We start from the raw sequence: 15,314 nt of genomic DNA, 5'->3' as shown, positions 1-15,314 counted from the left end.
CAAAATTTGGAAGTAAGGCTTGAAATGCTAGGGGATTTTACAGTGGTATTGGCTAAGGACTCAGTTTTGAGAGATCTGAAGAAACCTTATCATTGAACAGAGAAGGCAGCTACACATTTTCTCAGAAAGTTATGGGGTATAATAAAGCAAAATTTAGTTCGTTTATTGCAAAATGAAAGTCTGATGCACAAGTGCATCTTTCTCCCATTTCCAAGTATGTATTCAAAATTGCCATCTGTTTAGAATAACAGAGCTGGATTTCTTTTTCCTCGCAAGAGTGTTGATGTTTTCCAGATCACTATTGATTCCCTTTTGTACTTTTTTATTTAGTACAACTATGCACAGGAATTTTAACCAAAACTTCAGTGGGTCAGCTGAAGTTGTGTAGATATATTCCTGTTTCAACTAGTATTACAGAGATGCCAATACTGTTGTCCCTTGTTAGTCCAATACACTGTGTCTTGCTAGACTTGATGCAGGAATGGCCTTGCCATTTCTGACATGCAGGCAGATCTCCTGCAGTGGTAGCATCCTGACACCGGTGTGTTTCTCTATTCTCAATGCTTCTTTGTATTCTGCAGGCTGGATGCTATATGTATTTCAAAAACATTTATACAAATTTCTAAGTTTGCCTGTACCATACCTTTTTCTCCCAAGATCAGTTTTGCCACCTTTTTCCTTTAGAGGAAAATTTGTACAGACAATTAAGATGCTTTTCTAATGATTTTCTTACAGGTAATGTGCTACCATGGAATGTATGAAAATTTTTTGCTATAATGAAAATATTCAGTTAATTTTCAGTTCTAGGTTAGTTCTTCAGCAACTTCAGATAAGGTTCAAATACATTTCTAATCAACTGTGCTGATCTGAAATGATGGGATAATTTTTTGCTTTTCATTCCCCCCCAGTGGAACAACCTTTGATGAATGCCCGGGAATAAGAAAGAAGAACATGGCAGTCTGGAAGAACTTGACTTTTAATAGAGGAAATATGAAGCAGAATTTAGAATGGGCAGTTAGGAGTTTGGTTTAGCAATTATAACCCCTATCCATGCTTCCCATTTACTTTGTGATACTGGGTATGCAAAACAACCTCTACATTTCCCTAACTGTTAAGGTTGTTTAGCTGAATAACGTGGTGTTTCCTAAAGGTATTTCAGGTCCAAAAAGTGTCTCATAGGTATTTTTTATGTATCAACAACAGTTGCCTGAGCCATTTTTTGCTCATTGACTTGTTCTTGTTGCTCTTATTTAAGCTTCCTGTTGTGCAAGAGTCTAAAATATGGAAGGATGAAGGTCATAAACAACATTAAAAAATGCAGGAATTTCCAACTGTTTTATGTAAACCTTTGCTTTAATTACTATATCCTTACCTGAAAGACGTTCTTCTTCCATCCTTTTCAGTTTTTCCCACATCAATATTTGGTACTGCTAAGACACACATGTTAAATCTCAAAATGTTGTTCCACTCCATGAAAATATTGCAGGAGCAATGGTGAGAGGGACAGTAAATCAAACACATTCCCATGATGGCATTAAAAAGAAAGCTCCTTAAAAATGATTCATGTCTCCCAGTACTTTCACTAAAGAGCACCAGACATAAAAAAAAAGGATGTTTTTACAATTCTCCTTCTCTGTTATCAGCACTACAGGGAACTACAGAAATTCCATAAGCAGGGAGTCCTGAGAAATGGGGCAGAAGCTGAGAAGCAGGTGTTATATTATCATTGGAAGATACAGTCTTTGCCTGTTGTAGGGGGTTTTTGCCCTATTAAATATGCTGGGCTGCTGCCAATGAGATTGCAGAAGTATGGAGACATATTTTATTCTTCTGTGAAGTAGTTTTGCTCCCTTTTGATTAAGATGGTATGATCATCTTTTATGGCCAAAATACAAGTAAGTACCTTTAGAAATTCAGAACTCTTCTAGTATAGTACTGTGATCAGATAATATGATGGCAAAAATATATTTGGGAAGGCAACGAACTTTTAAAGTTTACATTAAATTGTTTTCATTAGCTGGAGAAAAATATCCATCCTTGAGTCATCTAGATATTTAGTCCTCATACATAGTTCTTTGCCTATACATACACAGTCAGACACAACCGTAGGTGAGATAGGAATAGTAGGGGGAGTTTACCTTTCCTGATATCTGCATTCAGTGATTATATATCAGATCTTCTCTAATAGGAGATCAGAAATCATTATCTAAACTAGATAATAATAGGCTTTCACCTTTTTTTTTTTTAATAGCCCAGTCCCATATGATCAGAATTATAGAAAATGGATGTGCTAAAATCAAAAACCACAAAACTCACATCACATTCTGTGCAATATTTATTGTGCCTCAGATGATGTTAGAGTAAAATTGGATGGAATTGCGGGGTTTGCAATAAACTAAGGCATGACTATGTCTGCCTTTAAAAAAAAATAAAAATCATAAATAGATAGATGGCTAACCAAGTGTACAAACTTGAATGGTGTTAAATTCTTCCTCCTAAAGTAATGCTGCTGAACCTAATATCCCTCCTCATCCTCCATCATTCCATAAGGATATTTATTTATGTGGTGATTTGGTTCCTTACAGTGTACTAACTACATTGCCTAACTTTTAGATAAGTTATAAGTTGGTTTTGTTTCCTGCCTAGCTGAAAATGTGGGGATTCATCTTGATACTGAAGACACAATTTCCTAAAAACTTGCAAATGCAACTTCCTATCATCACTTCAGCTAGAAGTGCTTCTACCTTAAATATATTCAGGAAATGGTAAAAAAAAGATACAAACTCAATAACTCCTTACGTCGAATTTGAAGACAACAAGAAAAGTTTATGCTGCATAAATTGAAAATTTCAGGTGGAACTATATGAAGGGCACAGGTCTTCTTTTATAGGAAATTCGGTGAATATTATTGTTGACTTCTTAAGACTATTAAAAATTAGTGTTAGCCCAGTAAAGCTAATTTTCATAGAATTAATCAAATTTCTTTCTGAAATTAGATTCAGTATGATTGTGTTAGTTTTTTGTACTAGTTAATGCCATTCTCTTCCTCCATCCATTAATTTTTCATGAAAATTTAGGGTAAAAAAAATCAAATTCAATTCTCCCAGACTTTAGTCATTCTCACCATTTCTCATATAGACAAAGTAATGTGAATGCATCTGGAAAGATTTTTCTGCTTTTAGTTTAAGAGGTGGGATATATAAATTTCACCATTGTGTTAAATTACTTATGTGTAAAATGAGTTCAATTTATACTAATAGTTCTAATGTACATAGAGAGACAACACTGGTGCCAAACTGGAGCAGAATGAGTAGCAGTTCATCACACACATTCTCCCTGCTGAGACATCATTTCTACTCACAAATGAAAAGTCTGTTTAAAATGCTCGTGTGACTGAGAGTCGGGCCTAAAGTATCTGGGTTTGCAAGGAAATTATAATTATAAGCCTGTGAACCAAAATGAAATTCAGAAACTACAGAGTTAATAGCTGGATGAAATTTGAGGAAAGATTGGATCACTGGTATTTAGTGCAATTAGAAAAACCTGTAATTTTGTATGTAGTACTTCTGAACACTGGAACATCTTATTTGAGGTCAAGCTGAGTCTTTTATCAAATGTAAGCCAAGCACCAAAAACTCAGATCTTCTGACTTCAGCATAAATACAAAATCTGCCTCCTTTTCAGAGTGATCAGCATGGATTAGTATTGGAGTCCATTTAGAACAAGCTATCCCAAGCACGCTTGGATATAGTTCCTACAATGATAGTGACTTTCTTGCCTCAATTAATACTGATGCATCACTAAGTTTATTCAATTTCTGGTGACTCAAACATTATATAATGAAAATACACTATTGCTATAAAAGGAAACAAGTCTAAACAAGAATATTTTAATATGAATTTATAAAGCTGTAATTTGGATATATAAAGCTGTATTAAGAGCTGAATCCATCAGAAGGTTACTATCTTGGCTGCAATGCTATGTATTCTTTTATGGAGGCTTTAAAATCATCAGGGCTGATTTGTAATGTTAGGCATCTTCCCTCTGGCAGACTCCTTGTCTAAACTTCCTGCTAAAGTAGCCATCAGTTCAGTATGGTAAGCAACACCTGTGATTTAGTGGGTTCTCTTATTTACACTGTCCTTTTAGAACACAAGTATTGTGCTTCAAGGTTTGGGTTTCCTTTGTTTTTTTTTTTTAACACAGTGATTGTAGTTATTCCAATAACTTAATAAATTAAGAAAATTAAGGCAGCTAAATCATTTCACGCACATAAAAACATCTGTCAGATGTGTCAGACAAGTGGATTTTTGGTATTTTTTTCTTTTTATTTTAGCAGGTGTGTGTAAGAAGAGACTGTATTGTAAGAATGGAAAGACTTTGTGTTTTTAAGATTTGATCACTCCATGTGGCTCTTCAGAGAGACAATTACCACTTTTAAAGGTGGTTTTCAATGCAGCAGAGACAGATAAATTGTTTAAAAGTGTCTAGTAATTAGAATCATAAGAATGGAAATGGCACATAAGCAAGAAATAAGGAAGGACTTTTATTTTAAACCCTAAGGACAAGTGCCCCCTTGAAAAACTACTAAGAAAATTAGTGGATTCTCCATTTCTTGATGGCTTGAAAGCAAGGCTGGATTCTGTGTTGGGTTGGAGTCCAGGCTGGCAGAATAAGTTAAAATATAGACTTATATATAAATAAAACTTACAATAGAATAAGTTAAAACCCGTATCTTGCAATCTTCTTGACTCCCTTCTCGCCCCTACTCTCTCTTTTCCCAAGGGCCACAGCTCTGGGGATGAGCCGTGAGCCCAGCTCAGACTCAGGCTCAGAATAAGGCTCTGTGTTCCCCCCAGAACACAAACACTTTGCCACACCAGCATAGGGTTTCCACAAGGTTTTGTGTGAGGCCTTTAAAGCAGAAAAGGACAGTTTTTAATCTGAGCCAGGCCTGGCCTAGAGGCTGAAAAAGCCCCTCAAAGCATCTGAGGTGTGAAGGCAAAACTGAGCTGAGGGAGAGAGCTGCCCTGTACAAGGGACAGCAAGGAAGTGGTTCTGGGGTGATGCTCCTTCCTGCAGAACCTGTCCTTGCTGGGGTGGTGGGGAAGGGAAAGGGTCATCCCGCAGCACATGAGCATTCTTGGACTTGTGTCTATGCAGTGTTTAACGCTACCTCTTTCTCAGGTCTTGTGTTGGCCAAGAAGTGGAGTCTGGCAGTGTATGGATTGTGCACAAATGCAGAGGTCAGGCAAAGCTAAAACCTTTGGTTTGCAAAGGAAGAATTTGCTGATATTTATTGATGTGATATACAAAAATGAATAATTAAAGAAGAACTGTGTTTCTTAGATTACATATTAGAAGTGAAAATAATATTTTTCTGGTTAATTCCTTTTTCCAATTGTAGGTTCAGTGAGTGAGAAGCTGCCACAACGAGAAGGTGCAGGCAAAACAGGTAAATATCTTAGTTGACCTTTAAATATCTGTGGGAGACACTACTGTGGTTTTCCATATATTTAAATTATCAATATAAATTTGTGATACTTTGTAGCTGCATGTGTAATATATATGCATGCATGTTATTAATTTTATATTTGCATTGCAGGTGTTTAGTAAATGTATAAGTATAAACATATATATATATATATATATATATATATATATATATATATATATGTATGCATAGACACTATATTTTTCTAGTCTCAGTCCTATAGAATTTGCAATTCAGTACTGTTTGGACAACAACTTTCCTTCCCAATTCTATACTCTGAAATATTTTCCCATACTTTTTGCTTTTTCTGGAGGACAGATTATTCTGTCGGTTTGATAAAGACAGCATTCTGCAGTCCCAAAATCATGGGAACTGGAGTTCTCACTTTATTTCCATAGCAATCAGTGCTTGAGTCGTCTTGGACCCAGCACTTGGCTTTATATTGTGATTAATTAATCTGATGGCTTATATTTATGGCCAGAAGATTGTTGTTTTTTGATATAGATTATGATGTTTATCTTTTTGGCAGAACAAAATCTGATGTGAATATGACATAGCTGATAGACTAAAATGAATGACATGTCTATGCTCTAAACAAAATTAAAGTTTACATTCCCCCAACACTTGAAAGAATTTTAGATTCAGCTGAAAACAACATACTGAATATTTCCATCAGTTACACTGCATAAATTAATTTTAAAGAAGTGACTAATTTTTGTTTAGTCTAATGTTAATGCCTGTCTGTTTGGTGCATGGTAAATATAACTGAATTTTTTTACAGGTGCTTTTGCAGCATTGCAATAAACCTAACTTTTAAATAAACTATAGTGCTGTTAGGCTAAAAGAATCACTATTTCTTTAAGGCTAATAATTAGAAAGTACTGAAAAATTGGTCCTTCAGGTATTTCCAGACAAATTGTGGGTTCCACTAACCTTAGGTTGCTCATTTTCTTCAGGTCTGGACTTTCATTTTAGCTTTGAACTGAATTAACTATTCCACATATAAAACTTGACTCGTATCCTTTATTTTTGTTTGTGGCTGTGATGGCTGAACTACTGAACCCTGAATGAACAGTCATAGAACAAGGAAATGAACACAGTTTATCAAATCTCCCTTCTTACCATGTCTATTTGTGTCTTAAGTGACATGCATTTTACTCATGCCTGGTTTTCGTTCTCCAGCACAAGCCTGCAGCATTAAAAGACTTCTGACCTGGTTCCCAGGTGGTCCCTGCTTCTTCTCAAATGCTGTCTTCCTTTCCTCACCCTTCTTCCAGATGGTCACTGCCTAATGCTTTAAATAAAGTAGTGTTGTCAGAGACATCCCAAATTCTTTAGGGACTCTCACAGAGTAGGGACCAGGATCATACATCTATATGAGTTAAGGAGCTGTGCTTCAGCTTCACGGCCAGTGTAGTAAAACGTATTTTGTAACTCAGCTTGCAAGGGCACAGTAGTAGTTTTTACAACAACCATAACACTCTCTGTTCCTCTTTCCTCTGTGTGTTCCTGTGGAGTAACCAGGAGTGTCTGCCCATACTGTGGCCCAGCAAACTTAGGCTGGTTCACAGTGTACTCAGTGCTCCACGGGACATGCTTCAGACCTGCAAGGTGTGCTCTTGAGGACTCTCCTCAAGAGACAACATAGACTTAACTTGAGACAGTCTCCTCTTTCAAGATGTCTCATAGATATGGAACTGGTAAGCCATATCTGTTGTACTTGTGCACCTTGCTTTCTCTGGGTATTCCAATACGGAAAGAAAACTTCCAGCTGCAGGTGTTGGAGGTCAGGGGCTTTGTTAGCATGTTTGTAAATTTAAACATTAAACGGAATAGAAATGAAGCTTAAAATATATTCCCTTATATGTTCTCTGGCTCCACAGTTCTTCCCTCTATCCAGGGAAAATATTTATACTCTGAAAAGCGCAGGTGTCAGAGTTGGGATCACATCCTTTTTACTGATTCTTAACTGACTACAGGACTGTGTTCTTAGTAACTGAACTCTGACAGCAAACAGAATTTAAACAGGTTTATGTTTAAATATATGGACTGGTATACATTCTTTCTACCAGCTGGAAAGAATTTTGCAATTGATCTGTGAGATATCTAATTCATATCAGTCGTTAAACATATGTTGTATTACAACAGCAGCAACGCCAAAACTGTTTTAAATGCTGCTTTGCATTTGAAAAGCAAAGTTCAGGAGCCTAATTTTGATTGGGCTGATTATCACCGAGTTGCAGCATTATGCTGAATTTCAGAAAATTGCATAAGATTAAATGTCTCACAAACTGAAATTGTGTACCAAAAAATAATTAGAAAAATGTCATTTAAATGCAGACCCAATTTCTGGCTTGGGTCTGGGTAATATCTGCCTACCATAAGTTACCTTCTGAAATACTGGGTTTCCTGAGTCACATACTGATTGATGATCTAAATATGTGTCTTGATTTTTAGTACACTAGGACTCTTGATGACCTCTCTGAAATTAATCAATGGTCTTATTCCACCACCCAGAGGACACCACAGAAATGCCAGCAAAACTAATGAGGAGTGACAGTCTTTCATAGCTTTGGAGCAAAGAATCCTGCCATTGTGTGAACATGAAGAATGAGCACTCTTAAAAGAAATCTCCTTATGCCTTGGATAGATAATTTTGCATTGAAAATAAGCTCCCATTGCTGCTGCTTTGGTTTTGTATAAAGATCACTATTCCATGGGTGGAAATTTGGTTTTACCTGCTATCAATAGGTACTTGGTACCTGTATCCCAAACCTTTTGCTGTGACCTAGACTGTGACCCTTAGAGGCAAAGGTCAGAGTGACCCCAAACCTTTTGCATGATTTAAAGACAACACAGACTTAAAAATACCCCATACAGTGATGGTAATAGCAAAGACAGCAGGAGACTCTTGGAATTGCACTAGCAGGAAGGAAAGGAAAGAGACAGTGTGTTAGCCTAAACGCTGTTGCTCTCTTGTTACCCAGGTAAGGCTACATGCCAGAAGCAGCTTCTCAGTTATCTTTGATTCTGTCTTCCATGAAAATGCCAAGAAAACAATCTGGAAACTATTCTGGTCTGACCTCCACTTGTGAAACTGCAGGAAATAGTAATAAAGCCTTTGCACGAAAGATGCTGTTTACTGCAGTACACCTTGGTCTTGGAGTTAGCTCCATGCCACAGGAAAATATTACTGGAAAATATGTACTAGCATGGCCTCCTGAGTCATATTTACCCCGCATCTGCAATAGTTTTAAATAACAAAAACATAATAAAGTGAAGATGGGTCTTCGGTACCACTCTGTTTAGCAAAAGCGTGTTTAAATAATTTTTTATGTTTAATTTTTCTTTTCCAGCGCTACGTCCACAGTGTTTTACTGAACCTAAAATTACTCACATCTTCTTGTAGTTTCTGTAATTTTCCCTCCCTCATTTCTTGCAGTAATGGTTGGTAGTGGGTGGATGGAGAATGCTGACCAGAGGATAACAGTTGTGCAAACAATATTCTGGTTATATAATCTGTGAATCTTATTTGTAAATCAATCTGATTCTTAAATAGATCCTGCTGTGCTTTAAAAACCCTTTGATTTAAAGGTGTCTGCAGCCACTCATTCCCTCCAGACTGTTTTTGCTTTTACAGGTCTCACTTCCTCTATAAATTTATCTAATTATTTCTTTAGAAATGCTGATTTTTCAGTTATAATCTACAGGTATCAATGTGCAGCATTAGAAGTGAATAATTACACTCCAGAGGGCAACCTGATTACTTCATGCATCACCAAAGAACTTGCAATAAATTCATCATCCATAACCTCAAACCCCATCCACTTATAAAACATAGTCCGTTTATGTAATAAATCTGTGCTGTGTACTTCCTATAAAGAATGTTTAAATTATTGTTTACTGGCCGGGGCTATGTGCAAATCATTATTTTCAATAATGTATGTACACTTATTTAGCTTACTCTCATAATTGTAGTCTCCTTGCAAATCTTTTCCATTCTGAATTCAGATGATGCCTCAGCTCCCGCATTGGAGACTCAGCCTCAAGGTGATGAAGAAGGTGAGCGAATTTAACAGTGTGGTATTAAACTGTGCAGTTATGGACTGTATTCCACAACATAAAATGCCATCCTAGGCGTATATACAGCTGCTGGGGCAGTTGCAAGAAATTGCAAACATCTGTTCTTTTTTAGGAACAACAAAAGACAACAAACACAATAGAGTCTTACAGGCAGTGAATTTTGTATGATAATCTGGAGATAAGACTTTGTGTGTGGAGACCAACATCAACAATTTTAATTGTCATGACTGAGGGCAGACACAGGTTTTAAACTTGAGCCAAAGTGCAGATTAAAACTCTTTGTTCAAGTGAACAAGTCAAAGGGTAACTTCTATCTTCTGCATAATGAATAGTAATATCATTGTAAAGGCTGATGTTTTGTGAGGCTTATTTGCCTCTGGAGAAATGAATTGCCATTAAATAACCAATAATAGTCCTGTGTTATGGCTGCCTTGTCACTCACCGCTAATCTTGCAGAATTTGGGTCTGCAGTCATTATATATTTTGAGTCCAGAGTAGGACATTTTTTATTTTAATGAAACATAATTTTCATCTAAAAAAATTTATTTCAATCTTCTGTACAAATAGGATAAGGAAAGGACTATTCATGCCCTTGCATTAGTAATAGTCTTAACTGCCCTAATAGAAACCAGTGTGGCCTTTTTTTCAAGATCCATGTTTCTTTAAAACTAGCCACATGCTATTCAGTTGCTAATAACTTTTAAAAATGTTAACATTTATAAAGTATTTTCTGTTGCCCTTTTTTTTCTTAGATATAGATTCTCGTTATCCTACCTTATGGACTGAGCAAGTAAAGAGTAGGCAGAACAAAACCAATAAAAGCTCAGGTAAGAAAGTTAGGTCATCCTTACTTTGCAAAGCTCCCCTGAAGATATGCATGAACAATTTTAATAACCATCATTCCTCCACTCTCGTGGATAGTGCCTTAATGATTTGCATGGTGATGATTTACTAAGCTCATGCATCATATGTTCCTTTATAGAGAAGCACATCTGGCCAGGCTTTACTTGGCTAAAATTATATTAGTCCATTAAAGTCTCTGGCTCACACCTGTTTGCATCTGTTAGTGGGCCAGACATTTATTTTTTACAGTCTTTTTAATTATCTTCTTTGTTATCTGCTTATTTTTGGGTGCTATGTAGCAAGAAGGGGCTTGTAAAACAACAGTGTGGGTTACATTTGTTTGGTGGTAAATCTTAGGAGGCAGACTTGAAAAGAAGCAAGCTCCCATCAGAAGCCATTTTTCAGTGAGCAGGAATTGGAAAGACGGTGTTGCTTTTTGCTACATCAGTCACCTACTATTTATAAACTGATCACTGATTTGGTGTGAATTTATTATGTCGCTTTTTAAAAAATAATTGTGGAATTCTGACTTTATTTATTTTCATCACTGTTTAGAATTGAGCTTTTTAAACCTGGACTAGGAATGTCAGATGAATGTCCTAAGACTGAAGTCTCTGGTATTCAGATAAATTCAGTGCTTTGGTGGATGATGAATTTTGATGCCTTTCTCATTGCTCCTTCCTTTCAGTGGGATAAACTTTAGAGAATCTTCCTGGTTTCTATTTCTGTGGAAAAATGCATAGTTTGAAAGGAAACATTAATGATATAGGCTATGATTCAGTAAATCATCCCAAGCCACACTTCAAATCCAGTAGAAATTGTGGTTATGCTTTATATTAAGTACTGTGCTTAAGTATTTTACTGAATTGAGGGCCAAAAGCATTTAGAGAAGACAAACAATCATCATAAGAAAGAAAGCAAGATGCTAAAAGGTTTAAAGATTCCTTTATACAAGCTATTTTTAAGATCAGTGCAATAATTATTAATAATTTTTTCTCTCCTTGATTTAAGTAGGCACTTAAGGGAAGGACCTTAAACAGTGTAGGCAAGAGTTTGAAGCAAATACTTTTCATGCTGGAGATTTAATTTTTCATTTCTTTAGTCAGTGTAGGCAAGAACTCCTTTGGGATTTCTGTAGCATAAAATATGACTGTAGAAATTTGTCACTGTTAGGAGTGTTTGTTTAATTTTTACAGTGCTAGAGACTAAAGTAAGACTTCTTGAGTTTGCAGTGTAGCTGCCAAAGCTTCAAAACACACACACACACACACACACACACACACACAAACAAAAGTGGACACACAGAGACAAAATAAAAAAGGTGGATTCATTTCTGGGAACTGGTAACCTCCAGTCCATCTAAAAACACATTTACAAGAGAAGAGGAACCAGAAGCATAGTTTACCTGTGTTGTGACTCCTAGCCCATCATGAAAAGCATGATTGTGTTAGATTTGCTAACAACAGGACTTGCTCTCGATGGTGGTGCCATACCCAGGCTAGTAGAATTACTTCAGGAGGTTCTATGCAGCAAACCTTTCTGTAATTTGTGGCTATATCTGATGTGCCAGATTGACATAATCAAACAAGGTGAATCTAGGTGCTAAAAACAGTGTCCTCACTGATTGTTGTAGGCAGGTTTTTAAGGTCTTGAAAAAAAAAAAAAAAAGAGTAAGATTTTTCCCTTATTACCTCTCAGAGTGGTGCCAAGGCTTTTGGGAACATCCACAGAGAATCAACTCCAGACTGTTAAGTGTACAGAGCAGGAAAGACCTTGCCACTGAATCCAATGGATTGTAAACTTGCTGTCTTCCCACTTCCAGGCTTCAATATAATGGATAAATATAGTTGTCTTCTTCACTCAGTTAGCTTAGTAAACTCTGATTCAGACTTGGTCATGCAAACATCAGAAAGCTTATTGAAAAGTATTTTTCTGAGGAAAATGAGAAAATTTATCTCTGCGTAGGAACTGTGTTTATAAAACAAAACATGGAGCTAAATTTATTCATAATGGGCTTATTATTATTCATTGTGGGCTAGATTTTCCATTGTTTTTCTATAGTAATCCTAGTGCTGTCAAAGAAATTCTTGAGGTGCAAATAACACTATCATCTAGCCCTGCCTATAGAACATAACTAAAAAAAAATACAAGACTAAGAATTTCAGGCAAGATACTAATATCCTATTTAAAAACTTACTATTTTTAGTCTGTACTGCTTTCTTCTTGCTAGTTTTTATTTGAATATATGTTCTAATATATCATGATTAACATGTCATCTACAAATTTGTCTTGAGCTGAGAAATCAGTCTCCTTAGGAGAAAGTTTTTGTGAGTTAAGGTCACAAAATAATACATTAAATTGATTTTACCCCTCATGAAGTGGTTTGCTTTTACTATTCTGCAAATGACCTGCCAGTTACAATTAGCCAGTAAAATCAGTATAAACTATTTTAGGTTTTGGAAGATAGGAAATAATAGCTCAGGAAATTCTAGTTTATATTAGTTCTCCAGTGCATTCATTTGACTGAATGAGCCTAAATTAATTTAGCACAGAGTAATGGCATTTGCAAGACTCACATATGTGAGGCATGAAATTAGTGGATTATATATCCATGTTCTATAATGCCTTCTAGTGTATGTTCTTTTTGTTGGCTCAGAGAAATAGGTCTTTGCCTTCACTTAAGGCATTTGTGGAGTGGTATTTAACCTATTAGTTTTTGAAAACAAAATTTTACTCCTGGCAAAATGCCATCAACACTGGATTATGTTACAATAGCTCTTGTTTAGAGTTTAGAGTGGCTGATTTGAGTAAAAACATCCCAATAGCTCTTTTGGTACATTTAAGATGATTTCCAAAATATTTTTTCTTTCTATACTTAGACTAGAGTATTCATCTCATTGCTAAAATAGGGTTTGCTGAGATATTTTATACATATGTCACAGGGCCTTTGTAAATATTTTATGACTACCCCCACACTCCTCATTTCTTTCTCCATTTCACAGAAAATATTGCAGATTTGCCATATCAGATTGACAGAAGTAAGAATTTTACCAATAGCTATAGAAAATAAACAGAAAACATTGAACAAGGGACTACATGGATTCTGATTAAGACATCAAAATGCAGCAGCCTATTCTGCTGTGTGTCTGTGAACTCAGGGTCTAAATTCCTGCTAGGAATTAATGGCTAGTTTAGATCTGTAGCTGATATTAAGGTGTCTGTGCTTTAGGTGAACTTAGTCCCACACCAGTATCAGTTGGAAATCTAGGTACTATGTGAGTGGAGAAGACAGTGCAGATGCTTTCCCATCACCTAACAGGGAAAATCCAGTCCCCTGAAGACAGCTCAGGATGGACTGTAAATCTCTTAGGTTCTCCTTGCTATATCAGCCCTATCAGAATCCCTGTGGGATTCTTGGAAACACAGTGTGATGTTTTTCAGAGGTTGTACACCATTTTTTGTGTGTGACTACAGACAAAGAAAGTGTAGTTTAATTCTTTTCACAATGCCCAGTGAAACTTCAAATTCATTTTGTTAGCTTGAATTTGAGAGCCATTATTTTCAACTAGTCTGTTGTGGGAGCACTTTCCTGAGAAATAAATAGGGTGAGTTTAACTGATAACATTTTTAATGTTCAAAAAGGTTTTTAAAGTATTCAGCAATTTCTCAGTAGAATCTGTGCACCACAGAATAAACCATACTTAGTGTAAAATTTAATTAATTTTGCAAATACAGGAAAGAAAAAGTCATCCATAACCTGTAATATATAGGTACTTAAAAATTAGAAATTCTGGTGATAATGTAATTCAAGATAAAAAAAATGTTTGAATATTGTTTCTAGTGGCTAAAATACCGTACAGCTTCACCTATTTACTATTCGGTTCTATTCTCTTATTATTTTATTTTCATCTGTTTCTGTAAAGATGTAATAGTATCGTAGCTCTAAATATTTATATGTTCATTGGTCATACATTTGTTGACTGTGTATTTAATGAGCATTGTAGAGGGGTTGTAAAGCTGGTGTTTATTGTGTTGATGATCCAGTATGACCAAAACAGAAGAGAGGAAGAAATTGTTGCCTTTCTTTGTTGACCCAATAGTTCACATTTCATCTGAACCACACAAGCACGTGATGCAGTGTTTGTGCCAGCTCCGTGATTTCTGCCATCTTTATGCTTATATGCTTTAAGCAGGTGCTAGTGGACAAGCCGTACATAATCCATCATAAAATAGGGCTGACTCAGAGAAAATCCTGATCTGCCATTAAGGCTTCTGAGGCAGGGTCAGGTTTATGTGATTATGACATTTTTCCTCCAGAATGAAGAATCCTAAATCAGAATTGTCTCCTCAAACTATGGTTTTCGTGATTTCAAGAGTGCCCAGATTTCAAACCCTTTATCTGGATATTCTGGTAATGTTGAATCATCATCATCATCATAATTTTTTACTTCACCTATATGCATGTAGCTTTTTATTTAATTTTCTGGCACAATGGAGTAGTGTTTTATTCCTGCCTTTTTGCTACAGACTATCATTTTCAGGACTTAAAAAATCTGTTGCAAGATTTTATCAATTAGTCCCAGAGAGTTTGATCCAACAGGAGTTTCATTCTCAAAACACCCTCTGGGAAAACACTGACGTGCACATACAGCAATGTATTATAGACTAGCTGCAAATGCAAATGAAAACAGTTTGTATCATGTCTGCTGAGAATACCTTCTTAATAGACTAAAATAATGAAATCTAAAGTGATAATTATGTGTCTGTATCTATACAAAATAGCTGGTTGCATTTATCTGTCTGTATAGTCTGAATCTGTTGGCAAAGTATGCCAGTGAGATTGATTAATATAACAGAGTGACATTCTAACAGGTGAATGTAGTTTTTATTGCTG

At 35.9% G+C, this 15,314-nt stretch overlaps 1 protein-coding gene across 3 annotated transcripts in view; it reads left to right on the top strand.

Moving 5' to 3' along the window:
- SMOC2 (SPARC related modular calcium binding 2) overlaps nt 1-15,314 on the top strand; it is a 149,522-nt gene that overhangs the window by 69,209 nt on the left and 64,999 nt on the right. For 2 of the 3 annotated variants that reach the window (XM_053974024.1, XM_053974023.1), the window contains exons 5-7: nt 5,408-5,455; nt 9,506-9,556; nt 10,330-10,404. In XM_053974024.1, the coding sequence (XP_053829999.1) occupies nt 5,408-5,455; nt 9,506-9,556; nt 10,330-10,404 (174 nt within the window). The remainder of the gene's footprint in view (nt 1-5,407; nt 5,456-9,505; nt 9,557-10,329; nt 10,405-15,314) is intronic. The other variant, XM_053974025.1, reaches the window with a different exon arrangement.

Source organism: Vidua macroura, chromosome 3 (genome assembly GCF_024509145.1).
Source record: "Vidua macroura isolate BioBank_ID:100142 chromosome 3, ASM2450914v1, whole genome shotgun sequence".
Taxonomy (NCBI): domain Eukaryota; kingdom Metazoa; phylum Chordata; class Aves; order Passeriformes; family Viduidae; genus Vidua; species Vidua macroura.
This window is presented reverse-complemented; position numbering and strand designations above follow the sequence as displayed.